Source organism: Anomalospiza imberbis, chromosome 12 (genome assembly GCF_031753505.1).
Source record: "Anomalospiza imberbis isolate Cuckoo-Finch-1a 21T00152 chromosome 12, ASM3175350v1, whole genome shotgun sequence".
NCBI classification, from domain to species: domain Eukaryota; kingdom Metazoa; phylum Chordata; class Aves; order Passeriformes; family Viduidae; genus Anomalospiza; species Anomalospiza imberbis.
The window spans coordinates 14,541,321-14,565,243 of record NC_089692.1 but is presented as its reverse complement, the minus strand read 5'-3'; the positions used below and the strand labels follow the sequence as shown (position 1 = coordinate 14,565,243).

General features: G+C 50.6%; 1 protein-coding gene across 4 annotated transcripts in view; it reads left to right on the top strand.

Annotated features, from left to right (window-relative positions):
• The window catches only part of CPNE2 (copine 2), a 43,890-nt gene extending 22,672 nt beyond the window's left edge, over positions 1-21,218 (top strand). For all 4 annotated transcript variants that reach the window (XM_068203035.1, XM_068203032.1, XM_068203034.1 and 1 more), the window contains 11 exons: positions 3,336-3,419; positions 6,453-6,542; positions 6,755-6,853; positions 7,630-7,716; positions 7,890-7,949; positions 10,341-10,474; positions 11,145-11,199; positions 15,431-15,482; positions 16,389-16,522; positions 19,508-19,744; positions 20,632-21,218. In XM_068203035.1, coding sequence (XP_068059136.1) covers positions 3,336-3,419; positions 6,453-6,542; positions 6,755-6,853; positions 7,630-7,716; positions 7,890-7,949; positions 10,341-10,474; positions 11,145-11,199; positions 15,431-15,482; positions 16,389-16,522; positions 19,508-19,744; positions 20,632-20,739 — 1,140 coding nt within the window. In that variant the 3' untranslated portion in view covers positions 20,740-21,218. The remainder of the gene's footprint in view (positions 1-3,335; positions 3,420-6,452; positions 6,543-6,754; positions 6,854-7,629; positions 7,717-7,889; positions 7,950-10,340; positions 10,475-11,144; positions 11,200-15,430; positions 15,483-16,388; positions 16,523-19,507; positions 19,745-20,631) is intronic.
• The last annotated feature ends 2,705 nt before the right edge of the window (positions 21,219-23,923 follow it).

The window sequence follows — 23,923 nt, the reverse complement described above, 5'->3', positions numbered from 1 at the left end:
ACGGTATTTCTTCCTTCATCACACGTCTCGAGATGGAAGGATTCTGTGTGGCACGGGATCTGTGTATCAGCATGTCTCAAAGACAGCAGATTTACTTCTTCAGTGGCAGCTGTTTGGAATTGCCTACTGACAGAACTGGAAGTTTTGATGACCCTTGACTCTGTATCTCAGATGTGCTGAGAGCTCCTGGCTTGTCACCTTCAGCCTCTCTGGAAATGGGGCAAAAATCTGCTTCTGCATCAAAGTGTAGGGTCTGTCTTCTCCAAGGAAGTGAGGATCTCACAGAGGCAGGTAACACATGAGCTTTGGATGTGATGCACAGGAAACAGTGAGCCTCTCTGAACGGCATCTTCTGACCTTATTTACCAGGCAACCAGAGCTATTCCTCTTGAACCAGTCCTGTTGCTAAGCAATCAGTGGGAATATTATTTTTTCCTTCTTCCTAGTCTCTCCAGAGCTTGTTTTATTGGCAGGATAGCCCTCAGTTTATTTGAAAGCAGGGTAAAGCAAGCAGCCGGGCAGAAGGGTATTTGCTGGGGCAGAAGATGGGATTCATCCAGTCCTATTGTTAAAACTCAGTGGGTATCTGGTTTATCCAAGTGTTTTTTCCCACCCCTGTTGGAAATGGCTGTTTTCTCACCCTTCTACTTACCTTGCCTAGTGCAAGGAGCCAAATGCCCCAGTTAAGAGGTAACAAACAACAAACAACTGAGTTTCATCTACAGGTGTCAGCAGAAAGGGTCGTGCTCAGTGACCACCTGCTGCCACCAAGAACTGACAAAGTTTCTTTACCAATTCCCATACTGCAGGACAGAGTTGCAGTGCTCAAAGTCCTGCTCATGAGCAAAGGATGCTCAGGTCACTTCATGCAAATTAAAATGGCCCTTGAACAAGGAGATTGAATGGAAAACAGTATTTTTGTGTCAGTTTTGGTTATGGTTGAAATGCAGCTGTGGGAGCTGGGTAAAACTTGTTTAAGCTTAGGAAATAGTGAAAAATTGAATAAACAAAAGGAAACCAAGGCTGAGGTTGCAGCCTGGGGAGCTGCAGCATCCAGTACCACACAGCATGGAGCTGGGGAGCACGGCCACAGGCTCAGACATTATAGGAGGGGACTGGATCTCACAGGATTTTGTGGTGGGGTCATGGGGTCATCGTTAGTGCACACACCAAGCTGAAGCTGTGGTCATCCCTTACTGGCAGCTGTGCCACAAGCCCAGCCTGGAGCTGTGTTCAGCCCCAGGCAGCTCCTTTTGCCATGGCTACCCTGAGGCTGGGATCTCTTTGAGGCTGCAGGCAGGTCCTCCTCCCCATCACATGTCAATTCTCTCCACCTGCATCTCACTACCTTGATTTAAATGTTGAAGCTGCAAAGCAGGAGCATGTCAGCAGCAGATTCAGCCTGGGGCTCTTATATCTTATGTCAGATCAGTTCTTGGGAGAGTTGTTGAAAGATAAAATATCTTGCAGAAGAGGAGGTATTTTCACCTGGGCCATGTGAAGCCCAGAGCTGTCCGTGCCACCACAGCAGTGGGGACAGCAAGAGGGCAGTGGTGCTTCAGCATGGCTGGGGGACACCAAGTGCTGCAAGCCAGGACTGCTGCTGGAAGCTGTGATTTAGGGATCTGTATCTGCTGGAAGTGCCAACTCCACCCTCCTTCTCCATGGTGTGTTAAAACCAGTTTGGCTCATTTTGATTCTTGGATCAATTTGCAGATCGATCTTGTCTGCTGAGCTCCTTTGGTTGCTCAGTTTCCATCTCCTGCCAGGTTTGCAGGGGTGAGATGTGTGTGGGTTTGATGTTTTAAAATAGCAGCCCACAATCTTGTGGCTTGGAGGCATCTCCCACCCTGCTTTGAACAGAACAAGGCCAACTGGACTTGCAAGCCAGGCTGATCCACGTGGGATGGCAGCAAACATCCTTCAAAGCTCCCCGGTGCCTCTGCCAGCCCACGCTGGGCTGGTGCTGATGAAGCTGCCTTGGGTTGGAGGTTAAGCCAGCACAGGCAGGGTCGGGTACCCACCACGGGTTCTTTAATCCATCTGTGAAGCCTGCAAGTGCCAAGCCCAGGTGGTGGGTGAGCAGGATCAGAGCTGTGCTATAGCCCTAAAGCTGCAGAAGGAATGGCTTGTGTTTCTATCCTACAAATGTGTGAAAAAGGGTAGGAAAAAAATAGCCTCATCTCACCAGAGAGCCTTTATGGTCTGCTTCTCTGCAGAAGAATTTTGACTGAAGCAGGTTGTAGTTTCCCCAAGCCAAAACACTTTGCAGTGATTTACTTTTCTGTCTGGCTTCAGAAACAGGATTTAGATAGAAATGTTGATGGGTTTTCTGCTGGGACATCGTTAGAACCCATATGCATGCCAGCTGCCATCTCCTGGGCTTGCTGTGGACAGGAGGTTCTGGAGTGTCCATGTTTCCTCCTTCTCCATGCACAGCCCCTTGCATCCCCACTGTATCACTCAGAAGCACAAACCCATAAAAAGTTCCTCCAGCTCTTTGAAGGATTTGCACACCCACCCTCCTCTAGGAGGAAAACCCAACTGAAATAACTTGAATTCTCAATAAATTGGAATATTTGGGATTTGGTTTCTTGTTAGCAACTCCTTGTTTTTTTCTGAATGGGAATGAAGTTCTGCCTGGAAAATCTGGAGTTTCCCTGTCGGTGCCACCAGCGCCTTCCGGCTCGCCGGGCTGCGGGTGCCGAAGCAGCCCCCGTGCTGCTCCCCAGCAGGGGGGTGTGTATGTGTACATGTTCCTCATAAAGCAGCAGCCCTTTGTCAGGGGATTATCTGAGGAGAAGCTGGCAGCAGAGGCAGCACACACTGACTCAGGGCTGCGTATCTCAGGGTGTTACATGATCTCTGTCAACACCAGGGCAGCTAACTCCTTAAAGACTTCCTCTGCTTATGCTTTGCTGCTGTGTGTAGGAGGGTGGATTTTCTTCCTTTCTCCCCCAAGACATGCACTTCAAAATTCTGTTTTTCTTTTGAGGCTTTGGATGTTTTTCCAAGCCCAAACACAGCTGCCTCCCAGCTGGGGTTGTTTTCTGTGGCATCTGTGTCCAGAGAGCTTTTTGGGTACAGGCACACGCTGGGGTGCCAACACACCTGCCTTGCAAAATGTGCTGGGGAAATCAAGGGGATTCACACAACCAGGACAGGGAGGTGGGCAGGACACTGCCTGTGCGTGCTGCCTGTTTGCCAGTGTGCCTGACCTGGCCCCATGAGGACAGGAGAGCGTCTGCAGGGCTGGCAGTGACACAGAAACATCTCTCTTGGACCTCTGCTGCTTGCAGAGCACCACGTAACCCATCCTGTTCTTCTCCCTCCAGGACCTTTTTGGGAAGTCAGACCCCTTCTTGGAGTTTTATAAACCAGGTGATGATGGGAAGTGGATGCTGGTTCACAGAACAGAGGTGAGCAAAACTCCAACCTGAGCTGCTGAGACACCTCCATCCTCACATCAGCTGCTCTTGCCCTTCATGGTGCTATCCGTTGCCTGTAGAGCAGGGTGGGATCCAGGGATTTCAAAACCTTACAACTCGCTTCCTGGTGTCCAGTTGAGGCTGCTGGACTCCAGCAGATGAAGGTTCACTGGGGCCAGCAAAGTCTTGAAATCTTTCCTGTGCTACCCACTGCTGTATCTAGCATGCAGAGAGGGAGATGGTCTTGAAGCCCATGATAATCTCCAGTCTCATCTGGGCTTAGACTGCACCCTGGGCCACTCTCCCTCCACTTGCAGGAGCATCAGGATGAGCTGTGACCTGGGGAGATGGTGAAGAGAGGTGGTGTGAGGTGGGAAAAGGTTAAAATGAGCTTTTGCCACACCTCCACCTAAGCTGGGTGCTCCGGCACCTCCAGTTTCAGTGCATGAGCACTCGGCCTCGTGTCTCTCATGAGCCAGAGCCACAGCCAAGCAGGCAGAGAGCTGTACCAGGCTCTTGGTGGGTCTGATCAGGGCCAACTGACCCTCCTCTCCCTCATTTATACCTGCTGTGGTATTTTGGTCTGAGCTAGTCACGTTCTCAAGCTGCTAAAGCCAGTGATGTTAGGAATACCAGGCACAGCATAGGCAGGGAGAAAAAGGCTGGATTTTGCTTTAACAATGGACTAATAAGTACTTTTCAACTGCTTTCTTTCTTCTCCTCAGAGCTTGTTTCAGGCTCTTTTTAGTTTGCACACAGTTCCTGATAGCTGGCAGAGAGAGGAGGGGGATTCACTGGTGGGGGGGCACTGACAGCAGCTTCCATGGCAGAGGAAGAGAGCTCCATTTCACCCCATCTCACATCCTTCTTTTTCCATCCCTTTTCTTGTCCCCTCAAAGCCTGGTTAAGGAGTTGTACCATCACAGGAAGCTGCTGTAACCAAACACAGGGGGAGCTCAGGTGGAAGGAGAAAGTGGTGTTTATTTACAAAGTCTCTGCATATGTTTGGTTTTACCACTTCTGTGCAAAGTCCATGAGGATTTCCTTCACTCACACACCCACATGCACATGAGCACCAGGATGTGGGTAATGCCTTGTGTCCTGTGGTACCAGTACAGGCCATCGTTATAACCTCAGCTCTGCTGTTTATTTTTGGTGCTTTCCCACACGCCTTTCCATGCATATTTAGTTCACATCAACCTTAGTATTTCTCCTGTATTTCTGTGGGAGCAGAAGGCTGGGGCCTTCCTTGTTTTTTCCCTCATGATTCAGTGTGTGTAGCTGGGCTTTGGCTCAACAAGATGTGTTTCTCTCAGATGTGGGGGTTTGGAGTGGCCTCCAGCCCTTCCTTCTGGAAGAGGCATGGGAAGGTGACTGTGCACCAGCCATTGCTGGCATCTCTGTAAGCATGCCAGGTTTGTGGGGAGCAGAGTCTATACTGGTTTTTCCTCTGAGTTGCTGCCCATTTCCTGTCTCATTGGATCAAGGTCTAGACAAGTTTTCTTTCAAGTAATGGATGCTCCAACAGCCTCCACCTTACCAGCCCTGAATACATCCAGCTGCCCTGAGAGGGATGCCACGTTAGGTGACCCATCCCTGGAAGTGTCCAAGGCCAGGTTGGATGGGTCTTGAAGCAACCTGGTCTAGTGGAAGGTGTCCCTGCCCATGGCGGGGGATTGGAACTGGATGATCTTTGAGACCCCTTCCAGCCCAAACCATTCTATGATGCTGTGACCGTCTTTGTGCTTTGAGGCTGGATATAAAGAAATAAAGTTCTCCATTCTTGCAGCTTCCAGGGCAGGAATAGAGCCAGCTTTCAGTCTGATGCTGGCATTTCTCCTGCCAGCAGACAGGGCAGGTGTGACAGGGCAGGATGAGTGCACCACTGCAGCTTGTTGTCTAAGCACAAATGTGAATGCTCAGCTGGAACTCTGGATCCTTCCCCACCCACCCTGGTGACCTGGCAGCCTGTGGGCAGCATCTTGGGATGTGTGGGTCGCCCTGCTCCCCCAGGCTCCTGGAGGAGGTGTTTACAAATTCAGCGAAACTGTTCCTGCAGTGTCAGGGTTTCCCCCTCTCTCAGTGAGAGCCTCGCTGTCAAACAAGATGCCAGTTCCAGGTCCCATGCAGCTGTTTGCCCGCAGCAGCAGCCGTGGATCTCTTCCTCACTGCTCTGTGCAGTGACTGTCCCAGCTGCAAAGATCCAAGGTCCTTCACACCAGATATCCCCCGTGTTTGCCTTGCACAGAGAAGGGTTAATTTGCTGCCTGTGCCTGACTTTCTGAATCTCTCTTTGTAAGCACCACACCTTTGTGAAAAGGGATCTTTGCCTGCCCTGCAGGCACCTCTGAAGTACACAGCATCGTGTGCCTGGAGCCTGCTCCAGTTTGCTTAGGTTTCCACTAAGCAATTGCATTCTCTCAGGAAATGTCAAAAAGCATCAATTAATATTTCTCCAGCCTAGGCAGCAGATGTTACACAGATGAGACGAGAGAGCTCAGTGTGCCCCGGGCTGTTTTGGCTTTCCAAGGGCTGGTTGCAGCATCTTGCTGCTCCATCTTCCCAGTGGTCAGACCCCAGATGGATTCAGGCTGTGTTTGGGTGCTGGGGGGCTGTAAGCAATGAGTAGGGGGCAAGCAGTGGGATGCAGAGGGCATAAATAGTAGCTGCTGGCCTGGGAGCTGTGGAGTGAGTGGCTGTGCCCGTGCTCAGGCATTGCTGTGCCCCTGCTGCCCAGTGTGCCACAGCTGTTCTCTCAGGCAGTTTTCCTTAATTGCTCCCAGGGGCGGATAAATCACCTAGCGCAATGAAAACAAACCTGGTTTAACTCACACGTGCTGCAGCCTGAGAAGGGGAAGCTCCTGTGTCTCAGTTATGGAGGCAGGGGAGGGCTGAGACAGCTTGCCTGGCCTGGCCCACTGGGAGCTGCTTCAGGGTGGCTCTTGGACATGTGTCCCTGCTTTGTCCTGATCTCTGCCTGTGGGTGTGCCCTTTGTAACAGCATCCCTCTGCTCCCACCCCCAGGTGATCAAATACACGCTGGACCCCGTCTGGAAGCCGTTCACTGTGCCTTTGGTGTCACTGTGTGATGGAGATATGGAGAAGCTGATAAAGGTAGTGGGGAGCCCTCTGGCTTGTATTGTGGGGATCAGCCTCTGGGATTGACTGTTAAACATCTGAACCCCCAGGGCTGGCTTATTAACAAACCCAAAAACAACAAAAAATTCCTTGTTTGGGGTCTCCAGCAGGAGAGGCTGGGGACTTCAGCAGCTCTTGCAGGAGATAGTTCCTGTTTCTGAGGCTGGCTTGTGCTCCTTCCACCCCAGGTGGTGTGTTACGACTACGACAGTGATGGGGGACATGACTTCATCGGGGAGTTTCAGACCTCAGTGGCCAGGTTGTGTGAAGCCCAAGATGCCTCTCCAGTAAGTGCTGACATGCTTTTGGGGAAGAATGAGGAAGAATGAGGGAGGGGTTGATGACAGACTTTGGTGTTTGCACCCTCAATCTGTGCTCAGAAGAAGCCAAGTCCAAATTCCTTTCTCCTTCCACCCGCACCATGAGTGACCCAGGCTATGGCTGTAGCTAAAACACCTGAACTAGAGAGATCTAAGGCACACTTTGTGAAAAACAGGCTCTGCTGGGTGTCTGAAGCAGCACCCATGACTTGGAGGTGCCCTGTGGTTTAGGGGGCCAGAAGGGGAGGTGTGACTTGCTGCTGGGGCTGCTTCTGCAGCAGGGGCAGCCTGGTCCCCAGGAGTGCAACTCAACACCAGTTTTGTGCCAAAGGTGTTCCCATTTTGCCCTGAAGTGCTGGCCAAGATCCTTGGCAGATACCTCCTGACTGAAGGTGTGTTGTGAAGACCCCTGGATAGCAGAGCTTTGCACTGCTGTCTTCACCAGGATGGCAGGCCAGGAGATCTTGGCCAAGGTACGGAGGGGTGTGAAACACCATGTGTGCCTGGGGAAACTGAGGCACAGGCAGGAAAGTGCCCTGTCTAGGACTGCACAAGGTTGTAGTGCCAGAGACAGGCATTGAGCCTGTTTTTCTTCTGGATTTGCAATCTATAGCCTGGGAATAAAACCTTCCTCTTCAACACTGGAGGGAGGCTGCCCCCAGGACATGCTGCTGGTGGCATCTGCAGCCACGTGGCACAGCCCAGCACTGCTCTCACACCAGGGTCTGTCTCGTGTTTTACAGCTCGAGCTAGAGTGCATTAACCCCAAAAAGCAAAAGAAGAAAAAGAATTACAAGAACTCTGGGATCATCATTGTCAAGTCCTGCAAAGTGAGTATTTGACTGAGATGTTTCCTTCAGCCCTGACTGAGCTTGGGTCTTCTCGAGCTCCCCCGTCCCTTATCCTCTGCCTCTCTTGTGTTTCCAAGGGCCTGCATAGCCTGAATAATGATGACAACGATGACAATTGCTGAAACCTGCTTTTGTTTGCTTTTTTCTTTCAGATAACCAGAGATTTCTCCTTCCTGGACTACATCCTGGGAGGCTGCCAACTGATGTTCACTGTAAGGACTTTTGCTTCTCTTTGCCCAGCAGTAGTAACACCTATGTGATGGGCAGAACTGGGGAGTGAGGTTCAGTGTGAGATTTGGCACCAGCTTGGGGGGACTTCTCATGACAGTGAGGAGCTGCCTGTTTTGCTGTTAAACCATGTGGATTTGGGGATTCTGGGGATGCTGAGGTACATTCAGTAGCATGGAGGGAGCTGGCTTGACTTTGACTGAAGGCCAGATTTTCAAGAAGACCCGACCCTTCACAAAATCACCAGCTTCTCTCCATATTTCAAGCTTTAACCACCCTCATTTTTTTAATGGCAGCTCTCCTTATTCTGAACCCAGATGGGAGGCTTTGGGATGTTATAGAGATGGTTTTCTGCATTTTTACTGACATTTCCACCTTCTTTCAAGTTGGACCACAGCTTGTCAGGAGTAAATAAGCAAGAACATGACATTCCTGAGTGAAACCACCACAATGCAGAAGTGGGTTTCTCAATTTCTGCAAACTTTCCCGGAGCAGGATCCAGAGAGCTGCAGGCACTCGCAGTTAGATCAGTTTGTATTTTGTTGTTTTATCTGAAAACATGATGGGGGAAGAGTAGGAGGAGGAGGAAGAGTTGCCATAGGAACAGCAATGACTGGGAGAGCTTTTTGTGTGCTGTTCTGCCTCTGTGTGCTTTGGTCTTGGTGCTGGAGAGTGAATAGAAGAGAAAATCAGTGAATTTATTGGTAGTACAGAGCTCTTGTGTGAATTAGGTTTGAATGCAGAAATTTTCCCCCCATCTCAAGATCTGCTGGTTATTGGAGGGCTCCTCCTCCTCCCAAGGCATCTTTGGTCCAAAGGGTGTGTTTCCAAAGGCAACACTGCAGAAACACCTGAGCTGGCAGGAGGATTCTGCACTCACCTCCTGCAATTTCGAAAGGCCACTGGCATCCTCCCCACCGAGGGAGGGGCTCAGGAGAGGAGGGCTGAAGCCAGAGAAGAGGGTTTTGGGCCCAGTCATGTGCCTGGTCTTGGAAGCAGACCAGCTGTGTCCCTCTCAGACTCAGTGCCTGAGTCCTGCTCTTGATGGCGTTGCTTGTATGAGTGGGGCCCCTGCCTGTCTGACTCCACTGAGTCCCCACCCTGTGCCTCAGTTTGCCTCTTGCTCTCTGGCCACGGTGGCTTGGCCAGAGCTGGACGCAGAGGTGTTCCAGAGGTGAACCACAGGTTTGGTGAGGCTGTACAGTTGTTTGACAAAGAAGTTAGGTCTTCATGGAACCATAGGATGGTTTGGGTTGGAAGGGACCTTCAAAGATCATCTTGTTCCACCCTCCTGCCATGGGCAGGGACAACTTCCATTGGACCAGCTTGCCCAGGGCTTCGTCCAACCTGGCCTTAAGCACTTCCAGGGATGGGGCAGCCACAGCTTCTCTGCACAACTTGGGCCTCACCACCCTCGTCGTGCAACATTTCTCCCTTATCTCCAATCCAAACCCACACTCTTTCAGTTTAAAAACGTGTTCCCTTGTCCTGCCATGCTGTTTTACCAGCCACCCTGGCACAAGGTGGTGGCACGTCCTGGGCTGTGATGTCTTCTTACCCCAGCCAGGCCAAGGTCCCTTCTCAGGCAAACTGCCATTCATTCTCTCCCATTATGGTTATGGAGCAAAATCTCTCTCAAAATCCCTGAGCTCAATTTAGCCAGTGGAGTTATTTTGGGTTTTGCCTCTTTGCTAAGCAAACAAGTCGAGAGCAGTCACGCTGCCTGTTTGCCTCGTCCCAACTCTTCCTTCCCAGTCGTATCAAATTGGGTGGCTCAGCATCTCGCCTCTTCTGGCCAGATTTATCTGGGTCTGAGATAGGCATTTCTACAAATGCCTTTAAATAGAAAGCCTAATTTAGTGCCTTCCTGACAGAGTCCCCTGCGAGCTCAGCATATATTGGTCCCTGGGGAAGCCTGGTGAAGAGCAGCTCTTCCTGCCTGCAGAGAAAGGTCTGCTCAGGGTTGTGATTCTTTGGTCAAAGACCTTGAGACCCAGATACTCAGGTGGCCCCGGTTGCCTTGGTGTCCCTGGGGCTACTCAGTTCCTGTGCACCTGGGAGATGGGCAGTGAGAGTCCTCAGCTGGAGGTGGTGGTGGCTTGCTCCAGGAGTTGGGGCTGCTTGGGGACACCTTATGTGATGCTCATTGATGAAAACTGGAGGGGTAAAAGTGAATGACTTTGCCTAATGTAGTATTTAATCAGGTTTTTGCAGGGAAGGTGAAGAAATGGATTTTGTTGAACTTTTTCCAAAGTTTGAGGTTTGGGGTTTGAGGGAACTGTGGGTGGGCCTCATAACAATGGAGGCTTGGTGGCCAGGTCTCTGGTGGCATTTGCTAACAGAGGATGGGTTTATGCATCTCTCTTGTCCTCCAGGTTGGGATTGATTTCACAGCTTCCAATGGGAACCCCCAGGAACCCTCCTCTTTGCACTACATCAACCCCTTGGGGACAAACGAGTACTTGTCAGCCATCTGGGCTGTCGGCCAGATCATCCAGGACTATGACTCGTAAGCACCGTGCCCTTCTGCCACCACACCTGTTTTGCAGATGCTTCCCTGCCTTCCAAGAGGCTTCTGGGATGCATCTGCCTTGGTCCGGGGCTAAGTAGTACCTTAAGGATGTTATTTACCATAAACATCAGGATGCAGGAGGAGAGGGTTGGGACAGGCTTTCTCCTCTCCCCCCACTGCTGCTGTGGAGGGGAAGGAGCGTTAGCAGAGGTGGAACATCCTCTGCTGGGGGCAGGTGCCCTCAGCTTGCTGTTGCTTACTGTCAGAGCTGTGACCCCAGATTGTCTCATTCCTCAGACATCCTGAGGAGTGGAGAAAATATCAAAAAAATACCATCTCAGACATTGATAGAGAAAAGAAAACAGAATCTGTTGCTCTCACTGTGATGGCTTTTGTGACCAAAATGGATTGCTCACTTTTTAAAATCTCCAGGGTTACATGCCTGCAAGAGACGCATGTGTTTGGGCAAGAGGATGCTCCTGGTCTCTATGGGAAACAGAGCAAAGCTGGACTCTTTTTTCTCTAAAGATCAAATTCAAGGGGGAATATCTGTTCTCTCTTGCGAATGTTTACCTCCCATTTAAAAGCACTGTATGTTTTGGGAGAAGCTGTGCAAGCCTGCTTTGTGTGTGTCAGTACACCCATATGTTTCTCTCCTTCTCCTTAGGGACAAGATGTTTCCTGCTCTGGGATTCGGCGCCCAGCTCCCGCCAGACTGGAAGGTGAAGTGCTGTGGCCACCTGAGTGTTTGAGATGGGTTTGTCCTGATATTGCCTTGGCAAGAGCAGAACTGCCAGGGCTTGGTCAGGGAAAAGCTGCTGGGGAGAGGAGGAATGGGCAGATGTGGAATCTCAGCCGGTGAGATGTGTCAGTGTGGGTGGGCAACAAGGCAGGGATGGGGCATAAGCAGCCCATTCCTTCATTCTGCACTGGCATGAAAGCAGCAGCTCCTTGGCATTAATAGGCAGAGCCAGGCATTGATTCATTTTCCTGGCAGAAGGCAGGAACAATTCTGGGGAAGGGAAAAGGCCTCTGGATGAATGTGTCAGACGGCAGCTAAGTCTGGAAGGGGGCTGGGAGCTGGGGAGCCCTGATTTGATGTTGCACAGGCAGAGCCTGCAAGAACTGAAGCAGAGGAACTTTCCCAAAAATCCACCTTGATCTTTGGTTAGGATTAGACACTGGTCCTACAAGGGCTGAGCTGCACATCCTGCTCTTCTGGAGGGCAGGGAATGGGGCTGTTCCTGCAGCCTGGCTGGCAGATGGGGAGCATCTTCTCATGGCTGAGACAATGTGCTGGGACACCACCATCATTAATTACTGGCTGGGTATTCTGGCCGCTCTTTGCTCACGCCCTTCATGTGCATTTTCTTTCTGCTCACTGGTTTTGAGGCGTTCCCAGCTTCAGGCTGGGGTTGGATCTCAGCGAGCCCTTTGTGTTCTGTGGGAGGGGAGCTGTGCTCTGGGCTGAGCACAGCGGGGCACGTAAGTCATGAGCAGCTGGGAACTGGGCTGGGAAGCTCATCACTGCCAACCCTCATGGCTGAGGATGTCCTGACCACTCCGGCTTTGTGCTTTTCTCTGCCCTCCCAGCAGCCAGAATTCATATGACTCAAGTGGGAGCTCTTGCTGTTTGCCAGCCACAGAAGGAGATCCCTCCATGTGTACTTTGGGGCTGATTCATCCTCCTTGGCCTGCAAATGTCTCTGGTCTGTCACTTTATCACTTTTGTTGGGAAAATCTAGGTAAGCAGCTTCCAAGGTCTAAGAGCCAGCTGCTGCCAGGGATTTATTACTTGGGGAGAAAAATGGGAATGGCAAATGCAGTAGGCATGGAAAAGGCACAGCAGCTCAGGATTGTCATGGAGAGCATCCTGTTCTGCTGCCCATGCGTGTGAGTCAGTGCCGACGGGAAGGCCATTGCTGGGTTGGAAACAGCCCTTCTGGCAAGCCCTTCTGGCAAGTACTGGGTTGAGGATGAGGGCTGGGGGCTCTGCACGTGCCTCCTGCAGCCTCCTGTGTGCCGGGAGATGCTCTGTAAAAGCTACCAGAAAAAGCACCTTGTTTTTCCCCAGAATGATTTCTAAGCCCAAATAAATGCCAGTGAGGAGCAGCTTCTTCCTCCCCAGGTGCTTGGGCCATGCCTACAGGTCACCCATGACCCATCAGTTGTCTCATGTTATCAGTGTGGCCATCCCTGGTGCATATCTCTGCACCACTCCAGCTTGGGGCTTCATCTCAGTTCTCTCTAAGCATCCCTGGCTCCACTCACTCATTAAAGACTTTTTTGGCTGTCAAGGCTCATTGGGTAATTTCAAAGCCAAAGCAGCAGCTCTTCATGAAATCCTGCGCCCTGTGTGACCGTGGACAGAAAGCAGAGACCCAGAGACCCAAGTAAAGATTGCCAAGAGATACAAGAGGTATAAATGGTGCTTTGTGCTCCTGTTGCCATGGCTCCCCCAACGCTTCTCAGGCGCCCGGCGGAGCAAGATGTTTCGCACACAAAAGTCGCGTTGGAAATGTCAAAGAACATCTTGCCGTGTAACAGCTCTGTAGAGAGCCTTGAGTGGTTTCCTAGTAGGGAACGGGAGACGGAAGCAGATGGGTTGTGGTTTCTGGGGGATGAGCAAAGGCAAAGCAGCAGAGGAGAGGGGGATTCTAAATGTTGGGGCCATACCGGTCACCTGGATTTGGGAGATGGGATCAGCCAAAGGAAGCTGGTGGCTTGACTGATGTGCAACCTCCAAGGCTTTCCATCCTTTTGCCTTATATATATATATGTATAGGCAAACTAAGTCATGACACGGTGGGATTCCTTCTAGGGGTGGCAGAAAACCCTCTGTGAGGTTGTCCTTAGCCTTTGGGTTGGTTCAGAAGTTTCTCTCTGTGAGTTACTGTGGAATGGGATACCTGTAGGTGCTCCATGTACATTTAGCTGGACTCCACAGAAACTGTTTTCAAAGTACAAGCTGAATAGGGAATGACATCCTCTCTTTTAAGTTTTTTGTTATTTTGAAGCTCTCCTGTTTATTTTTATTAGGAGTTATGTATATATAGATATATATTTTTATATATATGTAAAATTCATAAAAACTCCAGAGGAGGTTTTGCAACACTTCTGCCACGTAGGGGTTCTGCTCTGTAGACAGTGAAGAACACAGCTTGAAACCATTTCATTGCTTCTTAAAAGAAAGAGAAACCCCTCTTTTGCAGAGCAAGACATGGAAATATTTCTGCCTGCCTTGTCTATAAATACTTGTGACAGAATTTTGAAAATCCTCTAAAAAAAAAAAGAAAAAGCAAGCCCATTACAACTGCAAGTCAACTGAATTTGGGTATATTACCCAAAATCAAGGCTTCTGTGAGAAGGGGTGTATACAAAACACAGTCATATATTCAGCTTGTCTATACCCTGGTGGCTGTGAGTGTTCCTGGTGGTGCTCTGCAGGCATGGAGAGACTTGAGCAGGCTGTGGCCGGTCACCAGCCAGGCAGCCCATCAACTTTGCAGTATGGGGATGACTTTTGGTTGACTTTACTTTTGTTTGGTTGCTATTTCCCACCCCACAGCCTCTTGTAAAAACAGTTTCTGCTGCTTTCGACACAATGCCCAGCATAACTGGAAAGTCTGAATCAGACGCGTGGTGCGTTTGCAGCCTCGGGAGGACTCTGGCTTCAGACAGCTTTGGAGGACACTCGTTTTTGCCAGCATTGGGAATATGTGTGTCCCAAAGCAATTCCCTAGCTGAAAAGCTCAGCAATCCTCCACCCTTCCGAGAGGGAGACAATATCCTTGTTTTGTAACACTGGCACGAACAGGGTGGGAGCTTTTTGTTTCAGAGTCCTTGAGCTGGTGGCCTGAAGGCCCAAATCAACTCTTCTGTTTGCTTCTTAGAGTGCCTCAATTGCTGGGAGCAGAGTGAGGAATGTCTAACCCCACACATCTGCTGGCTGTTCCACAAGCAGGATCTTGACCCGCACCAGCACTGGAAAGGTTCATACTGGAAGTCAGGAGCCTGCTCTTGCAGCTGGGCTGCTGGGCTTTCTTTGCTGGCAGAGACAGGTTCAAAGCAACCGCTCTCCCGTGTATCAGCAAGGGATCAAGGTGTGGGGGCTGTCTGCTCTTGCCACAAGACCATTTTGCAAGACCGTCTCCCTCTGAAAGCTTGAAAGGAGGTGGTGGAAAAGCTAAAGGGTCTTGGATGTGCTGTGGTGAAAGGATGGGTTCGTAGGCAATGAAGGCCAGCTCAGATTGTGCTGGGACTCGCTGTCCATCACACCCAAGCTTTCACATCACCTCTCCCACGCTGCCTTTCACCCTCATGCTGACGCAGATGATGAAGTTAATCAGCTGCTGTTTTGCCATTGTACCTGACATGCCAGACCAGGTCTTCAGCACAGCTCACGCTGTGTCTTCTTCCCTCCTGCTGCATCATCCTCGTGCAGAGAGATGGGGAATGGAGATGCTGCCAGGACTGGCACTCCCTGTGATGAGTTTGAGTTTTCTCTCTTTAAAACCTGCTACAGGATGAAGTAATTTTTTGTAGTCATTGGTGAGATGGCACAGCTGGCTGAGAATATCCCTTCTGCCTGCTTCCCCTCTGGGCAGGCAGCAGGAAGCCACGTGGACAGACCTGCTTTGATAACTGTGGAAGAATGTATGGTGTGATAATTTCAGGAGGCTGCATGCCCCCACTTAATGGGGGCACTGGAGAACTGGTTCATCCTCAAGTGCTGCTCAGCCCTGACCACGTTTGTTTTTGCTGTTTGGGTAGCAGAGGGCTGGGAAGTGTCACTGATCCAGCAGTTACGTGGACCATAACTCTGTCACCACCTGGTTCTGCTCCAGAGGAGTGTCACACTTAAACCAGCCCTGCAGCATCAGCTAAACTGTTAGTGAGCTGCCTGCCCTGCACTGGCCCTCCAAATTAATTTGGGTGTTTTCTTCTCCACAGGTATCCCATGAGTTTGCCATTAACTTCAATCCCAGGAATCCATTCTGTTCAGGTAAGCATCTACCAGGCCTTTAGGACTCCTTAGATGCCTTCAGTGCCTTCTGTCCTTCCTCTGCATTGCTTGACTAACACCTTCATCCCTGGATGTGTTCAAGGCCAGGTTGGATGGGGTCCTGAGCAACCTGATCTAGTGGGTGGCATCACCACCCATGTCAGCGTGGTTGGCACTAGATGATCTCTAAGGTCCCTTCCAACCTGAATCATTCCATAATTCTGTGATCATGGGCATTTTTCAAGGCATGTTCAGAGACAGACATGAACGGTGAAGCAGAGCACGTGCTAAAGGCACACTCAGAGGAAGGCAGAGAAAATTTGGGGGTGTGTAGGAAGGCCCAGGGTAAGATGCAACTGGATTCAGACTGTGTAAAATCCGCCTTCGCTCTGCTGTCTGGTGTGTCCTACCAGCCGTCTGCTCTCCCAGCAAGGCTGCAAGAAACACAAGGCCTGTTGAGCAGATGGGGAATTCAAACTTAACGCTCCATTTAGCAGCTGATAGCTGCTCACAGTGATGGCTGAAGGACTGCTCAGATCCTATGTGGTAAGGGCTACCGTGGACCTTCTATCTGTTTTTTGGTTATGTTCAGAGACCAGGAGTTGCTTTTCTTTTTGCTCCTCCTCCTTGGTTGATTCTGAGATTTTTTCACAATCCCAAGGAATGCCTTCATTGACCGTGGGTACAACGAGGGCTTCCCTACCACAGAAGGTCTGAGGACCCACTGCAAAGTGACTGAAGAGCAAAGCTTGGATATTCAGAAATTTGGGATGAGTCGGGCAGGAAGCGGGGGGAATAGATCTGACTTCAGCTCCATGACAGCATGAGCTAATGATTCCTAATTGGGCTTGCTGTGGTCCTGAGTTGTGACACCCTGTAATGCCTGTTTCTCTGCCTTCCCTGAAGGTGTGGAGGGCATTGTCCAAGCCTACTCTGCCTGCCTGCCCCACATCCGCTTCTACGGACCCACCAACTTCTCCCCCATCATCAACCACGTGGCCCGTTTTGCAGCTCAAGCCACCCAACAGGAAACTGCATCGGTAAGTCCATAAGATTCCACGATCTGATGGCAATCCTGATGGCTTTGGGCAGGGGAACACAAACCTGAGCTGGGTTTCACGTCTTTCCCTTGTCTGTGAGTCCAGCCTTGCCAGTGGTGACCAAGGTGTCCTTTTAGGGGTGTGAAGAGCATCTGAAGTCTGCAAGATAGAGCTCCCTTGGGTCCCTGTGGCAGCAGGCTGCCCATGGAGGATGGCAGATCTGGCCCCTGGCTTTTGCTGGCCAAAACAGCTCAGCTTGGGCATCAGCAGTTGCATGGCAGGAGATGTTGGGGTAAAAGCTTCCCTGATTCACACTTAAAACCTGTTCCCCACGAGGACATTTTCCAGCCTTGCTGTGAATGCTGTTGCTCTTCCCAGCTCCAGGCATAAGGAAATACCGAATTTGGTTTAATTCAGCACAGATCCAGGTTGCTCCTCTTTTTTTCATTTTCCGTGTCACTGTCAGTGGGGGAGGGAGAGCCCACGGGCTCAGCACTGAGCAGAGGCGCTAATCGTATGCAAATTGCACCCCTCTGCTGGCACTAATAGTTTAATCAAGGGAGATTTTAAATAATGGGCACTAATAGTGCAGTCAGAGGCAAGCCTGGCTCGGCTTGGGTGTTTTTTTGGCAGCACAAAGCGTTATTGATGAGGGATCTCACTCCCCCGGGGTCTTCTCCTCTTCCATCCCATCTTCAGCTCGCGCATCAAAGCCACCCCTGGTGCTGACGGCTTCAGTGGCTGCCTGAACCTGCCCTCCTCTTCCTCCCGCTCTCGTTTGCCCCCAGCATTTCAAATAAAACCAAAAAGCCTCGTAGTTTTTCCATAGCAACACAGATCACAAACACAGCCCTCAGCTCTTAAGGGATGGGAGACTAAAACATCCTGGGGCTGGGGGAGGGACAGAGGGATGTTGCACCTTTTGACTCTTGGGAAAAGGATTAATAAGCTTTGGGGAATTAAAACTCACCTCTCTAGCAGGGTTCCTGCATCCAAACCGTCTCTTTTCTTACCTCATGCTGTTCAGTGCTGCCTTATCCCTCCAAGTCCTGCTGATATCATTAACAAATGGGCTGGGAATCATCCCAGGAGCCCACGTGGATGCAGAGGTCAGCCATTTTAACAAGAAAAAGAGGAGAAAGGAGCCAGGTACTGCTGGTTGGTGTGTGATGGACCCCCCTAGCCTGGTCCCTGTGCACCAGGAGCTCTGACTGTGGCTTGGCAGAGGTGCTGCCCTGGCTGAGTACTGCAGCTGGAGCCCTGAGGTGCCACCAGCACACCTGTCCTGCTGTCATTTACTGACACCACCAAAAGTGTCGCTGTTCCTTGGGGAATCTCCCACTGATGCTCTCCAGCAGTGCCTCCTGGCCCCAGCTTCATCACCCCTACACAGCCCCTGGGCTTTGCGGCTGATCCCCAGCATCAGCTCTTACTTCTTTTGACCTCTGAAATATGTTGTGAAAAACATTTGACAAGCTCTGCCTCCCCACCCCTTTTCCTGCATACTTTCCAGCATTTTTCCCAGATCTTGTTACAGATTCCACAGAAAAAAAGGGAACAAAGGGAAATAACCCTTTCCATGTTTCCAGTAGAGAGGCCAGGCAGGGACAGGGAGAATCAGCTGAAAGTCATTATCAGCTGCTCCTCTCAAGGTTTTATACTCTTCCTCCCATACTGGTTCCCAGATGGGGCGAGGTCCAAGTCTTGCTTCCAGTTATGACCAGTGCAGGTCATTCCTGAGGTTTAGTCCTGTCCTCCAGACTCAGATGTTGCAGTCCTGCTCTGCATACTTATGTTTCACCATATTTTGCTCTCAAAAGTTCATATTTAGATAAAAACTGAGCCCTGGACAGTGCTGTGCAGGCAGGGTTAATGCATCAAAAGGGGCTGGAGTGGGGAAGGGTCTGGCTTGGGAAAATCTCCTCACCCGTGTCCTCAGGTTGTGTTTAAGCTCTACCCAGCCTTGTTAGTACTTGGAGTTTAGCACTGCAGATCATCAAGAGCAGATGAAGCTTCGGGAAGGTTGCAGGGGATGTGGGCTGGAGGAAGACCAGAAAAACAGGCTTGGGGCAGCACTCCTTCCTTTGCTTTTCCAGGATGCTGCACTAGTGGTTTTCAGAGGAAATGGAAAGAATGAGGAGAGGAACAAAGGGCTTTAATGCTCTTAAGTGCTTGTTTTCATCATTTCTCCAGCACACACAAGCTCTGTAAAGTGCCAAAACTGAGCTGTTACTTTTCCTGGGGACGGAGGAGATGGGATTTTGGGGGGTCCACATGCTCCAGGTTTGCTGAGCTGAGTCCAGCAGGACCATCTGTCCATCTCTTTGTCCATCCTTCCCCAGCTCTGCAGGACCAGCCCTTTCCCAAGGAAGGGGAGCAGTTTCTAATGCTGCTGCTCTGTCATCCCCCAGCTTGCTGGTATCCTCTGCATCCCATAGCCATGGCTTTGTGCAGGAGACGGACGAGCCCTGAGCACGGGATGGCCCCACAGCCTGGCAGTGCAATACAGGAGATGATCCCCATCAGAGCAGGGAGGTGTTGATGAGAGCACCCCAAAAAACACCCCACTGTGTTCAGGCAGAGGGAGATTGCATTTCCCAGCTGGGCTCATGTCCCAGCCCTGAATTCCTCCTGGCCTTGACAGAGATCCTGTGCAGTTTAGGAGTTGGGTTTTTTGCATCATTAAGTACAGTAAATCAGTAATTCAGGAAAATATTTTGGAGCGAGAGCTGGTTTGTTGTTTGTTTAAGATCTTTCGAAAACCAGGGGGAATAGGAACACCTGAATTTCTGGATTCTGCTAAAGGGCATGATGCCAGCTGACCTGGGAAATGGTGAAGCTCACCCCCAGATCCCCAGGGGACCTGCCACCCCTCCACAGTGTGAAGCACCCTGGCCACTCAGAGCCCGCAGTGTGAGCCCTGGCTGCAGTGTGAGGGGGAACTGGCACCCCACTGGGTCTGACTCTGTGCCCTCCCCTCCGCAGCAATACTTCATCCTCCTCATCATCACGGACGGGGTGATCAGCGACATGGACGAGACGAGACACGCCGTGGTGCAGGCGTCCAAGCTGCCCATGTCCATCATCATTGTGGGCGTGGGCAATGCTGACTTTGCTGCCATGGAGTTCCTGGACGGGGACAGCCGGGTGCTGCACTCCTACACCGGCGAGGAGGCCGTGCGCGACATCGTCCAGTTCGTGCCCTTCCGCAATTTCCGCAACGTGAGTGAGGGCAGCGGGGAGGTGATCACAGGGGGAGATCACAGGGCTGTCAGACCTGGAAATCACTCTGGAAGTGGAACAACCACGGTAGAGGCAGAGGCAAGAGGTACCTGCCTCTCTTGCTCTCAGGGATGCTCTGGCATGGATCACATAAACCAGCACTGCTGGCAGGGGCAGGGAGGGGTGACTGTGCTCTGCAGCTCTGTAGTGGGTTCCACCTGAGTGTGCCATGTTTCTCCATCCCCTGTCATTGTCAGACAGGTGGGAGCAAAAACCAGTGACTCAGAGCAGGATCTGGATTCGTGCAGCAGGGTGTGACAGCACTGGGCTCACGCCCGTTGCCACAGCCCTGTGCTGGTTTTGGTGACTCCCACTCAGGCCTCATCCAGCACCCCTGATGTGCCACACAAAGGACTTCATGCTGAATTGTCCTGAGAAGGAGCCCCATGCCCCCTGATCCCCTGTAGGAAGGGGCAATGGTGGCACTGGCCCTGCACGTCCCCCCTGTGGAATGAGTCCATTGCAGTCATCCAGCAGACAACTCTGGGACAGAGGCTGTTGCTAGCATGGGATTGATTGCCAAGGATGAAGCTTGTGCTCATCTTACCCTTCTTTGTAATTAATCAGTGTCTTTCTATTTCACCTCCTGCCACCCACATCTGTTTTTTCTGACTTACCCAGGATGTTTTACCAGTGAATTCTCTCCTGTAGGGAAGGGTAGTATAGACTATAATAATCCCTGGTGTATAAAATGCTGACTATCAATAGACTCCAGCAGGTATTGAGTGAAATGCCAAGATCTGGAGCTGGGGCCAGCCCAGCCATGTTTGCTCAGTCAGTCGCCTGTGGCTGTCCTAACACTGGTGTTGGTTCCCTTTGGCTCACAGGTCCCCAAGGAGACCCTGGCCAAAGCTGTGCTGGCAGAGCTGCCCCAGCAAGTCGTGCAGTACTTCAAGCACCAAAACCTGCCACCCATCAACTCGGAGCCCGCGTAGAGCTGTGCCAGGCTGCATCCTCTGCATGCTGCCGAAGCCCGTTGGTCCTGCCAAAAGCACGTTCCACATGCTTTTAAGAGAAGAATACCCTCCCTGAAACACTTTGTACTTCTTAATTTAATTGCTAAGTTCTTAAGACGCATCCCAGCAAAGTGTCTGGATTCATTTTGTACAGTCTTGACCCAAGTAACACTAAGCAGCCAGGCCATGCCTTGGTCCTGCTCTGTTGAGTCACTTTTCAGTATTGAATGTACTTTGTATAATTTCAGTGGTACAGAATACAATTTTTATGATCAAAACTTGCTTTTTCCAAGCAATGAAATGCTTAATATATTATCATTCAATGAACTGGTCGTTGTATAGTTCATGTATTTGTGTTGTACCTGTACACCTGTCAGGTTCTGTGTTCATTTTTATACTGTGTACTTGTTATATTTGTTATACTCAGGTTAATAAAGAAACTTGGACATTTAAAACAAGAGTCTCTAGATGGGAAGGTCTGGGAGTGGCTTACACTGTCAGCAGTGCTGGGTGTTTGGAGTCACCCTGACAGGGCTTGTCCTGGTCCCTCAGTTGTTCTGCTGGCTGTGCCCAGGATCAGCCCAACACTGTCAATGGCAGCATCCCAGAGGGAGATTTAGCGAAGGTGGATATTCTGGGGAAGGCAGCATGCCCTTAATGCCTGCCTGAGCCGAGTCTGTGTGCTTGGGAAAACCCCGGTGACCCCACAACAAGCCATCAAAGGGAGTTTCACGGTTCACTGCTGCTCCAACTCTAGAAAATTTTCCAAGTCTGAGTAACAAAAGGTCCCTGCTGCCTGGGAGAAGATGAGCTGGGTAATGAAATCTTGCTCTCCTTTGAGCTGCTCATCAGCAATGTGCTAATTGCTGCTTTATGCTGCTCCTAACTAGATTAAGGTCTTTTGGAGCTGAGTATGCTGTTGAATATCCGGCAGGGATCACCAGCCCTGCTCCCAACTCAAGTAGACTTGACTTGAGTCTCTTCCCCAGTAATGGAAACTTTTGAGGTGGGAGGTTGCTGTCCCTATATAAAGCCTGCAGCCGTTCTGCACAGGCGTGTGCTACGGGTTGTGCTCTCTGCCAGCAACCTTGTGGCTGTCACTGCTGCCACCAGCACACAGAGGGCCCTGGGCAGTCCCACAGTGAGTCGGCTCCAAGCACGGCACTGGGTGAGACCCCATCCCTTGGGAGAGGTGGGACTGCTCCGAGAAACCTTTGCCTGGCAAAACCTCCTGGAAGGGAAAATAAACAACCAACACCACCCTTTTCCAAAGGGAGAAGCAGCCTTTGAAGGGTGGCTTGTTTAAAAATAATGCTGTATCCAGCTCAGCTTCCAGATCGAAGTCTGCGGCTTTGGAAACATTTTTTATTTATTTCCATAAGAGAACCTCACACACAGCTGCAGGAGCTCATTAACTCTTCTGCTAGTAGAGTGTTTGTGGGGGTTTGTCGAGTTTTTTAACACCTCGCTGAAACTTTTAACAACTAGCACAGACAAGGAGTGGTTTATTGAGCTGTCCCTGGGGAGGGAATGAAGCACACTATGCAGTCATGGTTTTTTTCTTAAAAATAACAAAAAAATATATCTAAATCCAGCAGTGAATGAGAGTTGCTGGAGCCAGCCACAGCCAGCTCATCTCCAGCTTTGGCAGCCCACGGCAAGGTTACTGCCACAGCTGCCCTTTTCAGGTCTGATTTATCCTCCATCCCATGCACTCTGCACTTCCCAGCACATCTCCCAAGGCACTGGAATATTTTAATGTCAGATGGCTTCTGATGTACAAAGGTAAATGGGACCAACAGATGGAGTGAGGAGCTGGGACAGCTCTGCAGTTTGTTTACATGAGCCAGGCCTTGAGAACAGCAGGCATTCCCCAAGTGTCCTATTCCATTCTTACAGGAACAGGAGAAAGGCAGAGGGCCCTCACATCCACTTTTCCTGGATTATGTCTCCTCCTGGCCTTGCACAGCCCCATATACACACCCTAATATACACACCCTAATATACACACCATCTCACCTGCAGCCCACCACTGCATTTGCCACAATTGGCTGGAAACTCCCACTTAAAAATTTCTGTCTAAATCAGGCATTTTGACTGCAGCTGTGCAAGATACCACTCAGGAAAATGGCCCCAGCATGCTGACAGCTGGGCAAGGCTGCTCTGACTACAGTCAGATAATTGATCTAGTTTAATGCCAGGGAAGAACACCAGCAGCTCTCATACCAACTGCTTGAGGCTCTTGCCCCCACCACTTTAATAAAAAAAAACATGTTTTTTTTAGTGGACCACTTCCACTTCATTCCATAGCTCAGTAAGATGAAAGTCACCAAAAGCAAAGCATTAGGAAGGCTGCACAAGGTCTACTTATTTTCCACCTGAAAGTGCCATAATTACAGTAGCTAGAGAAGAGGAAGGAGCAATTCTGGAGCAAACACAGGAAGTGCCAGGCAGCCCAGAACAGGAGGAATTGTAAGGAGTGGAACAGGGTTGTGCAAACAGAAAGGGTATTTGGCTAAGGATAGCTTCATTGTGAGCACAACTCTCCCCATTTCCTTTGGAAAATTCAGCACTCAGGCTAAGGCATGAATCCACTAGAGGCCTTGTTTTCTGTGCCTTGAGCCCAGCTGCTCCCTCACAAGTCCCTCAGTGTCACCTCCAGGTAACTGCCCTTTGGTGTACACTGACCAGCTGCTGTCTCACAAGGGTACTACACAGAGCAGGATGGCACAGAGACACTTCCACCCCTGAGCAGCTGAGCTGAGCTGTTCCAACCCTCCAAACTCCCATCAGCACACTGAGATTAAGAGGATGGGCCCTCAGCCCTACTTCTGGAATTCTCCAACTCCCATACAAAGGAGTTTGGCTGAACAGGGGAGTCCCACCCACTCTGGATTCATGCCCTTCAGGACACTGCTGCTGAAAAGCTGCATGATTTGTCAAGTCCCAGCACTGGAGCAGCAGCCTTTGAGCAGAAAAGCCGGCTGCAGTTCCTGTGAACTCACTCAGATGAAGTCTTCCATCACCACCTCTGCTTTTGTGGGAAACTGACCTACACCTCTCCTGGATGGTGGTTTGAAGGAATGGCTGATTGGGTAGAGCAGAAATTGATTAATGGAATGAGAACAATTATGAATGGTACAGGCAGAGATAAAAAAATGTG